This window comes from Pocillopora damicornis, chromosome 5 (genome assembly GCF_964200805.1).
Source record: "Pocillopora damicornis chromosome 5, jaPocDami1.2, whole genome shotgun sequence".
NCBI classification, from domain to species: domain Eukaryota; kingdom Metazoa; phylum Cnidaria; class Anthozoa; order Scleractinia; family Pocilloporidae; genus Pocillopora; species Pocillopora damicornis.
Window position 1 is genome coordinate 26,998,400 of NC_142674.1, and position 14,377 is coordinate 27,012,776.

Genomic DNA, 14,377 nt, shown 5'->3' on the forward strand with positions numbered 1-14,377 from the left:
TGACTTGGGAGAGATCAACATGTCCATTATTGTTCTTCTCTTCAGTGCACTTACAAAAAATTTAAGAAATATTACTTATACTAGGAACAATACTCACAAATTTACGCAAAATTTCTGACTAGATCAGTTATAAAAATTATCTTAACGGCAATTTCTTTTTCTCTTTTTTTTTTCTTGTCTCTATCAGGCTACAGTCAATAACAACAACAAAGCACTGACAAGTGCACCAAGCGAATAAACGGTAAACTAAGAAATGCAAAAGTGAAGTAAATAAACAAGTTTTTTTTTTCCAAGAAAATTCCATCTTACCTCCATTTATAAACTATGAAAATGGTTATCATCACTACCAAAGCATTAATAAAGCAAAAGTACGATAGAAACTACATCTTAAAATCAAAAGCTATGAAATATTGAGGCTGAAGTTCTCGAAATCTAAACTACAAATTACCACAGAGTGTTATAAGACTACAACCTTGGAGGTTCAGCAATTCTACTATTAAGCCTCAGTCCTGCACAAGAGGAGTTACTTCAGATGACTCCTCGTCTTCGTCACTTCCAGTTTCGTCTTTATCTGCAGCAGTAAGTTGATCACCATCATACTCTTGTACGCCAGCCTCCCCGTCAAGAAGGTCTACAGCATCACTTTGGTCGTCCATATAGTTTCCAAGATCGTCTTGTTCATCCTTCGTGTACTTTAGTTGGCAAGTCTCAGGTTCTTCTTCTACTGCCTCCTTTTCAGATTGAACTGCTACAGCACCTTCATAACCAACGTTACTTTCAGGTTCACTTGTTACACCTTCTTCGTCATCAATTTGAATATCTGGAGGGAAAACGGAATCACTGTGGCCTTCTTTTTCGATCAGGGGATTGTATTCGAAAGAATCAAGATCTTCTTCCTCCATCACACAAGGGAATGGTGAGGTATCAGGTTTGTTCACCTCATTTGCGGAGCGTGCTAAAGAGTTAGGATCTTCTTTTTCAGTGACAGATAGGCTTCCTGTGGCTTCGAAATCTTCTTCCCCAGTTACAGGGGAGCATGCTGAGTCATTGGAATCTTCTTCCTCACCCATTAGGGGGCATGCTAAAGAATCAGAATTTTCTTCGTCAGTCACAAGGGGACATACTGAAGCATCTAGACCGTTTTGGTCCATCACTAGGGAGGATGGTAAAGGATCAATTTCTTCTTCCTCAATCGCAAGAGGGCACTCGTAGTCATCAATTTCTTCTTCCTCAATCGCAAGAGGGCACTCGGAGTCATCAACATCTTCTTCCTCGTTCTTGCTAAGATATGGTAAAGTATCACTCTCCAAAGGGTACGCTTGGGCATCCATATCTTTCTTATCACTCTCAAAAGGGTATGCTGCGCAACCTTCTTCTTCTACTTTGATTCTGAGAGGGAAAGCTGAAGCACCATCGTCAATTTCAACCATAGAGGGATGTGCCGTAGCACCGTGCTTACCCACTTCACGGGCGAGATTTCCTGCGGCTGCCTCTTTGTCTTGTAAGTTAATAGCGAAGGGGAAGGCTGTAGGACTATCGTCAATTGCAACCACAAAGGGATTTGCAGTGGCACCGTGCTTACCCACTTCATGGGCGAGATTTGCTGCAGCTGCCCCTTTGTCTTGCAAGTTAATAGCGAAGGGGAAAGCTGTAGCACCATCGTCAATTGCAACCACAAAGGAATGTGCAGCATCACCGTGCTTACCCACTTCATGGGCGAGATTTGCTGCAGCTGCCTCTGTATCTTGTCCGTTGATAGCGAAAGGGAAAGCTTGAGCACCATCGTCTATTGCAATGACAAAGGAATGTGCCGTAGCACCGTGTTCACCCACTTCACGGTCGGGATCTGTTGCAGGTGCTCCTTCGTCTCCTACGTTAATTCCAAAAGGGAAAGCTGTAGCGCCATCGTCCATTGCAACCAGAAAGGGATGTGCCATAGCACCGTGTTCACCCACTCCACAGATGGGATTTGCTGCAGCTGCTCCTAGCTCGTCCGGTCCTGCATCTTCTGGGTTTGCAACAGCTCCACGGTCATCGACAAAGTTGTACTTATCCTCATCATACTTGTCATCGTCAAAGATATCTACATATGTCTATGAAAAAGATTAGAAGGTAATCAAGAACTGCATGAGTTAAAAAATCTTGAACGAATGAATTTCAAAAATTTAACAAAGAAATTCCAAAAATGAGTCACTAAAAAGAAAAAAATAGCAGATCAGATATCGGTCACAAAGACAAGAACCATTAGTACTTGCATGAATTGATAGGAAAAAATTCGGGTAAGGTCTTCCTTTCTGTCAAAGTTTTCCAAAAGTGTAATTTTAAGATCTGTTCCGTTCTTTCTTGTGTGTAGACAACAGAGGGAAAATAAGGATGATCCAGACTGACATGACGTAACCACACTTGCATATGTTTAAAAGTAACATTGGCTCATGATGAAACTGAATTCACAAATTGTTAGCGGCTGGGTAGTTAATGCGTTTTGACATCACATTGACGTGAAAAGAAATTCTCAATTGACTTAGTAGGGTACCAATTTCAATTGCTGAAGTATATCCTGAATTAGACGCTGTATGGCAAACCTTTGTTTTAATATATGTATCCATTGTTTGGTAGAGTTTCACAAAGTGTGGCCGGCTGCCGCTTTCGTATTTCCAGCAGTTTAACATCACCGCGTATCTATAGAAAAACACAGGGACATATGATCACAGTAATTCCGCGATAGGCACTAATATTGCAAGTAGCAAAGTTGAGAAACCACAACTAGTTACAAAAATAACTGAAATGCTAAGTTTATCTCATTACATTGCAGCTCAAACGAATTCTGTGATGAAAAACCTACCGTATTCTTTATTCGGACTCAACAACTTTTCATTTAAATTTTTGTATTGACAAGATAAGATTAATTTCTTAGGAAGACTTCTTATTCAGACCAAGAGTATCAAAAACACCTGACCACAGCAGCAATCGATGTTGCTTTTGACTTATATAACATTCCACACAGAGGAAGCAACACTTACAAACTGTCGTCGATATGTTCAGGCTTTGGCAGACGATAACCTTCTTCGATTTTTTTCATTGTCGTGGATTGAGACCATCCTTCGTAAGGAATGCCTCCTGTGGAAAAATAATGTTTTTTTCTGTTCGCCAAAAAAGCACACTCTTTTTGTTGTAATCACTTTCATTCCTCTCGGGGCGATCGAAATGATTCTTCTGTGAAAACGACAATTAATTGCTGAAATAGATTTCGATTTTACATCAGATGATAGAGTACTGTAAAAAAAACAAATTTAAGTGTAGCGATGGATTTAAGGTTTTTCAATAATGTACTAAATACTTTCAGTTCTACTTAAACTTAAGTTTTATGTCAAGTTGTTATGCATCGTCATAATTTTATTTATCAGCCACATTGAGTACTGCTTCAACTTCTCTATCGTACAATGGTCTTTTGTTCGCTCGGTATCACTCATCAATTAGTAATTGTGCGTGCAATCTCGGCAGGTATATTTCCTGAATGTAAAGTAACAAACAAGTTAAGTACCGACAGTGAAGATTTCATACAGGACGATGCCGTAGGACCACCTGTCAAAGAAATAGAAGGATGACCATATATCTCAACTGGGGTAGAAAGATTATAATCACTCAGATACTTGGGATGTTTAAAAACATGCCATCAGAACATATATAAGCAACCTCCTTAACAGAAAACGCCATATTTATTTGTTTGATTATCCACTCATCCTTTCATCCGTCTGTTCTTATCCTAATCAGATTTTGGATATTGCTCGTTAAACTTAATATTCATGTAAAGTCTCATACTACAGCTGTAACCTCAGCTGTTTCCCAGCTTGACGTTTCTTAATGACCCTCTAATCAATAGAGCACTGAATATTCTAGTTTTCCTCGCTAAGTTAAAGTAGAATCGTAAAAATGTTCACTCTTGGAATATATGTTGATAATAACCAATACAGTACGTACACATCGCTTTTGGTTGACAGTTGTTCCACGTGTCCAAAGAGAATCTCGGGTGCAGTCCATTTGATTGGGATACATCCCTGGATGAGTAACCAAAATACTATAGACATCTGACATCTAAAGAGCCTTGTATACAACTTCTAAAATATTTTGCATATAAGATTAAAACCGTGATATGAGGACTTACGATAATGTCAAGAGCAGTAGACACCTTTGTACAAATTCTATGAAAACAATTCACACACTCCTTTTTCTTTAAATCTCCTGTTTCTTTGCCTTTCGATTTTGTATCTTTGCTATTCAGAGAAGGATATCTCTTCCAGCTTTCTTATTTCCTGTGTTCACTCCATAGGTACAATTTTTTTTTTCTGTGAAAGTTTCGATACGCTTAGAACGGCTTCCCATTGAAGAGAAATGTGTTTTGCAGTAAAACTGTATAACTGAAAAGGAAGGTTTGTGAGGACAGTAATATTTTAATTCTTCACATTTTTATCTTCCATACCCGCAGCCCCAAAACCAATTGACTAAATGATGAAAAAATTCTGAAAATTACCCTTTTGGCATTTCCTGGGCCGTATTTGAAATCTTGATAAGAGAGCCCAAAGTCAGTCAACTTGCAGACACGATGCTCATCAAGAAGGATGTTACGAGCTGCAAGATCGCGATGAATTATCTGAAATCGAAAACAAAAAATGATATGATCTGCCAAAGGGACTTTTATAAACTACATAAAATAAAAAATAAAATATAGGTAGAAAGTTTAACATCATGCTAATGTCAAACCATTTCTCTGTGAAATAGTCATTCTAATGTGCTGGATCTTTTTAGCTGTACAGAATATTCTTTTGACGATTTGCAAGTTACGCCATTTAAACACATGCAGGATCACATACTGACCAGAAAGAGTTTGAGCACTTACCCCTCTGGACGCGAGAAAAGTCATGCCATGTGCGATCTGTTTAGCAAACAGCACCATGTCATATGTTGTCAAGTGGTCGACCCCTCCGACCCCATGATGGTATTGGTCGAAAACCCCCCTGGATTTTCTGAGATAGCCCAGCAAGTCACCTCGCCACAGGTACTCCATGATAAGTATTGGCTGAGCTAAGAGGGAAAAACAAGAAAATTATTATATGGCAAGCAGTGCAGAAGCTGCAAAATGTGTTTAAATTGTACATGCTTTATCTACTTATACATTTGGTTATATCTAAGAAAGAGAGGGAAAGTCAAAGAGGAAAAAACGCAGATAGAAAGCGGATGGACACATACAGCAGATACAGAAATACAGACAGACACACAGAGAGATGGACAGACAGACAGATAAACAGAAAGGCAGAAAAATAGGGATGGCAGATAAATAGACAGAAACTTCCCATCGTAAGTTAAAACTATTATCACAATTAGCGTGTAAATTTTAGAGCTTAAATCTTCCAAGTAAAATGGCCTACATACAGTGCGAAGTAAATTTCTTTAGATTAAACAAAAAATGGAAATAACCCTTGAGTTAGTACACCATCTAAGCAATACTGGTTGACGTCGGATATGTCTTTATTGTTACTGTGAATTAGCTGATTATATTCATAAAAATAGCTGATTACCTCCAACTGTAACACAACCAATGAACTTAACAACATTTTCATGGCCCTCCCTTCCAAAGAGTTTTAATAACTCGATCTCTCTCAGCAGGGCCTTCCTTCCTTTCTGTCCGGAGATTGCTGGGAAACCACACAAAAATTAGATAAACAAACAAACTTTGCATGTCAAGAGAGACACAATTATGTGGTAAACATTTTTGTATACTAAGTGCTATATTACCAGCGCATCTTCTAATAAATTTGGTCTACATAAAAAAAAGTTAGTTTTCTAAACCCCATATAATCCATACTTGTCACAAAAATGTCAGTTAGTCGTCTTGTTCAATTGTATTGAACATGAAATTTCAAAAGTAGATTCATCCTCGTTGAAAAAATTATTTGCTAAGAAAACGCTGCACATCTCGAGCATTGTTGTTAGCTAGGCAAGCTCATTGAACCGCGCAATTGTTTACAGACAACTTACAAAAGTAGAGACGCAATTAAGCCTAGAAATTGCACCTGTTATAATACCTAATAGTCGGTCGAATAGATATTTGAGACAATTTTTATTAAAGATATGCTCGGTTTGCGCCTTCTTGTTTCCTACCGTTCATATGGTACATAATCCTTGCTTTTATCTTACTAAAAACTACAATAATTCGTTAGCATTTCCAGAATTATTCTAAATTCGTTTGACTCTATAAGCTTGTTACAGTCGAACCTGTATTTAGCGGTCACGCACGGGAAATGATTGACCGTTTAACATAGGTTCCACGGAATAGGGCTACTACTGATAAAAGTTTAAAAACGCCACTCTATGCCATCACGGACCACTTAACATACACAACCTCGCTCAAAAATATTACTAACATTGATTTCGGGAGATAAACCTGGATTCAATTTTACTTGAAAGATTATTCTTAATTTTATTTGAGTACTTCTGCTTTAGTGACCGTTCAATACAGGTAAGGAACATTAAAAATAGGCTGTTGGGACTTAGTAAAGGGTGACCACGACTGCTTGATATAAAAAAGCACTATAAGCAAAGGAGGAAAGTTTCCATACTTTGAAAACCGACCGCTTATTACAAGGTGACCGCTTCATACAAGTTCTATTGCATTTTGACGTTCCGCTTTTCCAGCGGAAGAAGATCATACTATCACCACTAGACTGGCAAATGGCTCTGAGCTTTTTGCGCCAGACTCACCCTCTCCAGGTTTCTTTGAGGTCACATGACATTATTTCCCATCAAAAGTTTCTAAGCGAGCAATTTTACAAAATACACGACGGAGTGACATTTTCAGTATTATGGTATTTTCCGCTTTTATTCGCTTGAATGCAATTTAACCAATAAATTTTCATTTTTCTCCACAGCTTCTAATACTTCAAATGATATTCGTGTTCTGTTGTATGGTAGTAGCGTTGTATGACAAAAGACTTAACAACCGATCGCCCGGGGAACCATCTGCTAACAATTTGACATGCCAGCTGGTAAATCATTTTAACGGCGCACAGTTTTTAAGCTATCCATGTTATGTATCAAGTACATTAATAAAGCATATTCTAAGTGAATGCCCTTAATTAAGATATATTACTCAAAAAATTAATAAAGGATAGTTTAATCAAGCTTTATAAGTAAGTACTTACGTAGGAAACATTTCGCAGCAACCGTGCGATTTCCAGGTCTGCCTCGAGAACGACCCAGTAGCGCTCGCCACACTGAACCGAATGCCCCTCTGCCAATATGCTCGCGAAGGATCAGGCGGTCAACTGCAATCTCCCATCCATCTGTGTTTACGTTCAGCTGATCCATCTCAACTTCATCGTCCCCTTCACTGAATAATTGCAGATGAAAACAAGACTTTAACTATCTGTGTTACCTATCTATCTTTTCCTTCTTTGAATCTGGTTTAACGTAACGTGGTAAATATATCCTCTATATTTTCACTTTAATTTTTTGCTTTTCGTTTTTATTTCCGGGTGCTTCAGAAAATTATCACTTGCCAATGAAAAAATTATTGAAAGAGGTGAAATTTAGATACTAATTTACTGAACGCATCGACCCAGAGAGGAGATTTTAATGAATAAACTTAGCGCCGACAGTGTTTTTGGGCATTTTACGTCATATAAATATCGTGCCTCCTACGCAAGAAATGAAATACTAATTAAAACCATCCGAAGTATTGTCCACAATCGATACATCGAGTAATATTATTATAAATCGGCCTACAAGACTCCGAGTGTATTTCAACTGTAGTTTCTGTAACAAAGAGTGACTAAGGGTCAAAGCTTCTCTTCTTCTTTAAAAGTACGTCACCCACAACCTGGCATACTGGTAACAAAAAAAGAGATACTAAACAAGATGTCAAAACAAGTGAAGGACGAACGAATCCAAAACAGACAGGATGTTAGGAAACATTTGACTGCCATTTGATAAGAACGGCTTCGAAAACTGCTGCTGGTTCGAAATAAAAAACCTTTTACTTTGGCCAGTGTGCTCTTAATGGTGAACATAGTCAGTCCGAACAGAAAAAAAAAGACGTATTTACTCAGCAGTGGCGCTTATCACTACTCAACTGAGACTTATTCAAGAGTTAGAAACTTCGGAAATAACCACACGTTCAGACATTGAGCATTAAAAAGGGAATTCACTTACCGCAGCCTAGGTGGCACCTCAGGTGGGGCTTTTGTCAAAGGATATGTGGAAACAGATGAATGAAATCGCTTCGTTGTGAGTAAGAATGACATCATTAACTAAATTAAAGCTTGCGACTCAGAAACCACGTGTAACTTATATTTGACTCTGTTGTCAAACAACAGGAGAAGGAATAAGGTGGGTTATCATGGTGATCACTTTCATATAATTTGTAACCTTTTTGTAATTTGATTAGTAATGGGCTTTGCCGGGACTGTAAGGGACCTTCAAAATCAGTGCTGGAAATGCACCATATGACCTGCTTAAAAAGGCTCCTTCGTGCTCCAAACACTGACGTATTAAAGCCACAATCTCAATCTACCATATGAAGACATCTTATTTTCGTATAGTAACATTTTACCTGTCTCACGGCGTTTTTTAATGTATGAAGTGACCGCCAGTAGAAAAACGACAGCGGCCAAAGGTCCCCCAATGTAGTACCACTCCAGTGAGCTGCTGGAGGGAGCCTCTGAATTTCCCGAGATATAATAATTGAAGAAGCTTAGTAGGAAAGGAATTTGGAAGTTGGCATTAAAAATAAAAATTAATATCACCAATTATCCAAATAGAGAGCTAATTTTTTTTTGGTCCAAAAATTTACGTTGTTCATTGCTTGCGTTGGGTGGCCGGGAATAAACTTTTGAAAAACAGACGCAGATATGTTAATTTACAAAAAACAGGTAGATAGAAAGAGAAAGATTGGTGAAAGAATTACAGAATATGTATAATATACTGCTACTGTTTCAAACTCGTTTTGAAACATTTTTTTCAAATTCCTTTCAAGTTTCTAGTTTCCAGAAGACTAAAAAACCACTGGAAGAGGTTTCTGATGAACATAGAAGGCGGACGTGTAATTACATAGTTATTTACTGGAATTATATTCGGTTGCTTAAACAACTTACCTTTGACATTTACTGTCACAACAGAGCGAGCCACAGTTCCTGGCTTGTTACTTGCTTCACAAGAATATTCGCCATTGTCCTCTTCCCCAAATTCAGTAAGAGCCAGCTTACTCTTTTTTTCATCTAATCGTGTATCTATAATTGCTCTTTCTGTTATTGTTTCTCCACCTTTTGTCCACCTTATGCTTATTGTTTCTTCGTTGACTTTGCAGGTCAATGTGAGTGTTTCTCCTTTGGTGACTGTTATGTCTGTCTCTGGAACAATTTGAGCAGAGGCTTTTCCTGCATTGGAAAAGGGACAATTCATTAGAATGCTTGTGTCTCATTAAAAAATACAACTGCATTATAAACACTCCATATAACAAAACAAAACAAACAAAAACGTGGAAACGAAACGAGTCAAATGTGACCTTTTATGGGAATGCTTCGAATATGTTGCTTTAGATGGAAAAAAAGTAAGAAAAGTGTTTCGTAGTGAGTTTCGAAAGAGTTTCAGAACAAGCTTGAAGCCTTTATGTTTTAAATTTCCTGGTTACTATTTCAATCGCCCAGGTCCTCCGCTGAAATTCTAAATCAAGGTCTTGATAATGTTCCATCTTCTCGTGTTCTTTTTTCTCCGCCCTTGTATCAACACAGCAAGTGAGTCCTGCAATACGAAGTTTTTTTTTTCCACCAGTATGGTAGCTGGTCTGATTTCAAGTAGATGATCGTCCGTCTAAATTCTACAGGTCCACAACAACCTCATTAGGTCGTTTTCATCACTTCCTGAGGAGAGTGGACTTACTACATTTTCTCAAGCTGACGCGGTTAAATTTCCGTGGATAAATTGTGGAAATCATGAACGCAATTAGAATCAAGACCTCTTATGACAATTCAATCGATAGAGAATACTTCATGAAAAGTCTGTCCGTATATATATTTTACGCACGAGTTGGTAATATCGGAAATCGAACAGGTGTGCGCAGTGAACGAGTGAGATTTCTGGTACAAACCGACTCGCTGTTTTCCTTGTGTTCCGCATGATTCTTCACAGAAGTTCGTCAGTCATCGTTTGAAAGTAGTTTGACTCGTTAAACAGTCCTGAGAGCGGATTTTTATAATTTACGAGTGGTTTGAAAAGCGGAACTATTCCATAAAAGGATTAATTAGAATGACGTTGGTACGCTCCGCGCGTCAAAAAGCACAATACTTCCCGATTAGATGTATCGTTTTCCTCACAAGTAAAAAAGCGATACGTGCCATTTGATTGGTTCCCGGCTTCTTGGACCAGCTTACGAATAACAACTTATTTCGTGCCTTTTCAGCGTGTAAATCCGTAAATCCTAAATCTGTGATATTCTCCATCCTCATTAGCTAAGTCTCGTTACGAGTTACAAAAGCCATAAATCAACTTTGTGGAGGAATTCTTTCGAACGCGTAATCGCTATTCGACCTCCGATTTCGGTCACGGGTGGAAGCGTCTTCGTTTTAAGTATTTCCGTCTGTTCTAGTTTCCTTGTTCAATGTAGAGAACGCCAATTATGTGTCGTATGTAAAATTGGCTTTTGCGTCTCGCTTCCTTTTTGCTCTCTTCTGAGATTCTGAATCTCTCCATCTCGAAAGTCTATTTAGATTTTTCCAGTTTGGGAGTGCATTGCATATAGTCAAGTATTTCGAATCAATCAACTCTCTATAGCGCCACCACTTGTAATTTTTCCTTAGCGTTACTTTCCTACCCAGATCTACGCAGTTCTTTGCGTTTGTAATCATAAAGATCCAAGGACATTAGTATTAAGCATTCATATCAACCGTTTTTTGAAGATCAGGCCCCGGTCGTTCGAAGGGTAGATAACACCATCCACTGGATAAAACTCTATCTGGTGGATAACGCTTTACGTTTCACTATCCGCCTTACTACAATTGGGCTCAGCTTGCCTAAATTTTCTTCGCGCTATTCCTTTTCTCCGTCGCTATTGCCCTTGGACTTACAAGTTAACTTGAATGTCTCAATCTACTCTTTCTCTATTTCTCTTCTTCATTATCATCATCATCGTCATCATTATCGTCGTCGTCATCATTATCATCATCATCATCATCATCATCAATAGCATTACAACTGAACTCACCATAAACACGCAGTGTTGCTGAGGAACTAGTTGTATTTGCTTTGTTTTTTGCTGTACACTTGTAAGTCCCATTCATCCCTTCGGTGACTCTTGGCGAAACTAGAAATGATTCTCCTTCGTAATCGGTTTGATTGATACCAGATGGCAGGTCACCATTATTAAAAGTCCAGACGAAAGTTGGTGTTGGAATACCTGAGGCTACGCAACCAAGGTTTACGGAGTATCCTTCCGTAAGAAATTTGTTTTTCGGAGGCTCAATGATCTGAGGAGAGACTTGAAGTAAAAAGATCACCAAGCTCAACAAAGGGCCGCATTGTTCATTTCAACCCCCTCTGCCCCCTTCCTTATCCAACCCGAAATGAACTAGTTTGAAAATAAAAACAAATTACATTATTGCCAAGTCTATTTTTAATCCAAGGTTATTTTGAAATTAGTTTTCTTCACTTTTGATATAGGAAGGTATAAGTCAGCCCAATGTGACATCAAAACATTCTTTCATTTCCTTAAAAGATTTCCTATTTTAGCAACAACCCAGGAGTTAACAACTTAGCTACCTATTTATTGATTTATTCATTCTTTTCTTACTGGTTGTTAGGTGTAATATCAACATTATGGTCAAGAGTACCAGTTTCTCTAAGTTCAAACTACACATTTACTTTGAAGAATAGCCAAATAGTAATGGTTAAAAGGTTTGCATCAATGAAAAGTTTACATGGATGTTTCGCTTTCCAACTTCAGTAATAAATACTTAAATAATAATGCACTGATAGCCAATTTGACATTTTTGCACTTCTAAAAATGTACATGAAATCATGACTTGTCAGCCATTGTTATTTAAGAAGCAGAAAGAAAGGTAATTCAAAAATTTAAACGGACTTTTATGATAAATGCCGTGACAAAATATGGTGATATCTATAAAGTCAAAATTGCTCGACGCTCCAAAAGACAATCAGTTTTAAACTGCCCAAAAATTAATTACATGTGTCTGATCACGAAATTCATTTACATTTGTCATTTGTCATATAAGTCGGCATGTTTTCGCTCTTTAAATGTTATTATCAATTAAGTCCTTTTTTTAATATTTTTAATCAATTTTGAAACTTTTGGGGTTTCAAGTCCTTAAATTGCATATGGTATCATAGAAAAGATTTTATCCTCATCCAACCAAAGATATCTAAATTGATTATCGACTCAAGTTCTTTCAATATGTAAATAAGAACCGTACCTCCCACCACTTCGATCCAGAAAGTTGAGTTTTTGCTTCCTTCGCTGTTGTTGGCGCTGCAGGTGTATTGACCAGAGTCTTCAAATCTCGCTTGGCGAATCGTAAGAGTGTTGTTGTTACCGAGATTCACCCCATCCTTAGTCCAGAGTATCTCAGGTGTAGGGAAACCGCTTAGAGAGCAAATGAACTGAAGCGACGAGTTATAGGCAACCGACTGATTCTTGAGCTCAGGATTAATTTCAGGAGGACCTGAGCATAGAATTCAAAAGTACAATTCAAAAAAGGTGAAGGTATGACAAAAAAGAAGAAAAAAAAAACCTCAGAAAATAAGAAGAGCAACTGAAGGAAACAACATTAGTACAACAACAAAAGTACAATTCAAAAAAGGTGAAAGTATGAAAAAAATTAGAAAATGAGAATAGAAACTGAAAGAAACAAAAGTAAGTCAACGTTTTACTGTGACTGTAATATGAAAAGCTGCTTCATTTTTTCCTTCACTATTTTTAGCGCTGCATGTGTATTGACCAGCATCGCCATAAGTCACTCGATTAATCGTGAGCATGTTCCTGGTATTAACTAACTTTCCATCTTTTGTCCACTTCACCTCTGGTTTAGGAAAACCCCTCACGAAACATTGAATTTGAAGTGTTGAATTTAATTTGACAGACTTCTCTCGCCAAGAATTTATTTCAGGAGGACCTTTTTAATTTTAAGAAGAAAAATAATAATTTATATAAAACTTGATCCCCATCCCCTCCCCCTCTACTTCTTTTTAATCGTCGTTTACAATCTTATTGCAACTGTCTTTCTCTCCCCAGCTCTCCCCTGCTGTAAAAATCAAAGCTTGCAACCATGATTTTCACCAAGGAAAAATACTTAGCACCCGCTCACGAAAATCACGCCTGTTCTACATGAAACTGTAATGATCTTTCTTTTTTTACTAAGGAAAAATTGCCTTTGTTGTTTGTGACAAAATATAAATATAGCGTCTAAACTCCGGCAGAAAAAATAAAATGTTTTTAATTAAGTGCGAATCATGTTTTTTTTTACAGAGAAAACGGGGGGTAAGCTTCCATGGGTCACGGCTCTTGGGTCTTATCAACTAAGTTGAAAATGTAAGATGGCCACCGTAAAGATTTTCTTAGCCAACGTTTCGACCGTTAGCGCTTCGTCAGAGCTAACGCTCGAAAGGTCAGCTTTGATACTTTTTACGGTGGCCAATCTAAATTACCAACCCTGTTGGTAAAACCAAAGTGTATTAAATAAAGAGTTTGACGTTTAATTAAAGGACAGTTGAAGGATATCAGTGCAGCATGAATCCTTGACTTTCTCCTCATACATAAAACCACTTACATTTACAAGGCCGTGATTCCCGAGTTCTTGAGCAGTTAAATTCTAGAAGTAAGGTTATCCAAATAATCTTTTAAAAGTAATAAACGGTTGGAGATTAAGTCATCTTATTTATTTTAAAGAAAAAATCCCTTGAAAATAACTGGTGAAGGTTCCTGCCTAACTATCATTACAATCTATACATAAGAGTTTATCCATTTGAATAAAAGTTTATAAATGCTGCATAGTTTTTCGAAGTTGTAAAACAATGGCGAAAACCCGCCATTGCACTTGTGTGTCACAAATTCACCAAAACTCCCTCTTGTCACTTACCGAATCTTTCCCGGTACTCGTTGCACTCTTTGCAGACACTCCAAGACGACCACGCCATACAACCTTTGAAAACAATAAGTTGTGCGCAAAGAGTCATATGTTATATTATCACTCTACCTATGCTCTTTACTTCCTTTGCTGCATTAATCTGCTGCTTGCCATAAAGGATACCAAAATACCTAATTATTATCGTCGATATTCTCAGTTTCTAATTTCCAAAGGGGAAATGGAACTAACAT

General features: G+C 37.8%; 1 protein-coding gene across 1 annotated transcript; it reads right to left on the bottom strand.

Moving 5' to 3' along the window:
• Positions 1–86: 86 nt before the first annotated feature.
• On the bottom strand, positions 87–13,866 carry LOC113671334 (uncharacterized). The gene is made up of 15 exons (XM_089206994.1): positions 13,830–13,866; positions 12,477–12,725; positions 11,252–11,524; positions 9,147–9,428; positions 8,606–8,713; positions 8,206–8,233; positions 7,197–7,384; positions 5,574–5,690; positions 4,895–5,079; positions 4,529–4,648; positions 3,979–4,055; positions 3,542–3,582; positions 3,021–3,117; positions 2,583–2,679; positions 87–2,093 (listed from the first exon to the last, which is right to left on the bottom strand). The coding sequence occupies exons 3-15, from the start codon at positions 11,325–11,327 to the stop codon at positions 504–506; spliced, it is 3,006 nt and encodes a 1,001-aa protein (XP_089063120.1). The 5' UTR covers positions 11,328–11,524; positions 12,477–12,725; positions 13,830–13,866; the 3' UTR covers positions 87–503.
• Between the last annotated feature and the right edge of the window lie 511 nt (positions 13,867–14,377).

Coding starts and splice junctions, on each gene's coding strand:
- LOC113671334 (XM_089206994.1), bottom strand. CDS start 11,327: ATGAATGGGACTTACAAGTGTACAGCAAAAAACAAAGCAAATACAACT. Junction 8,234..8,605: donor TAAAAAACGCCGTGAGACAG/GTAAAATGTTAC, acceptor CTTTGACAAAAG/CCCCACCTGAGGTGCCACCT. Junction 2,094..2,582: donor ATACATATATTAAAACAAAG/GTTTGCCATACA, acceptor TCTTTTTCATAG/ACATATGTAGATATCTTTGA.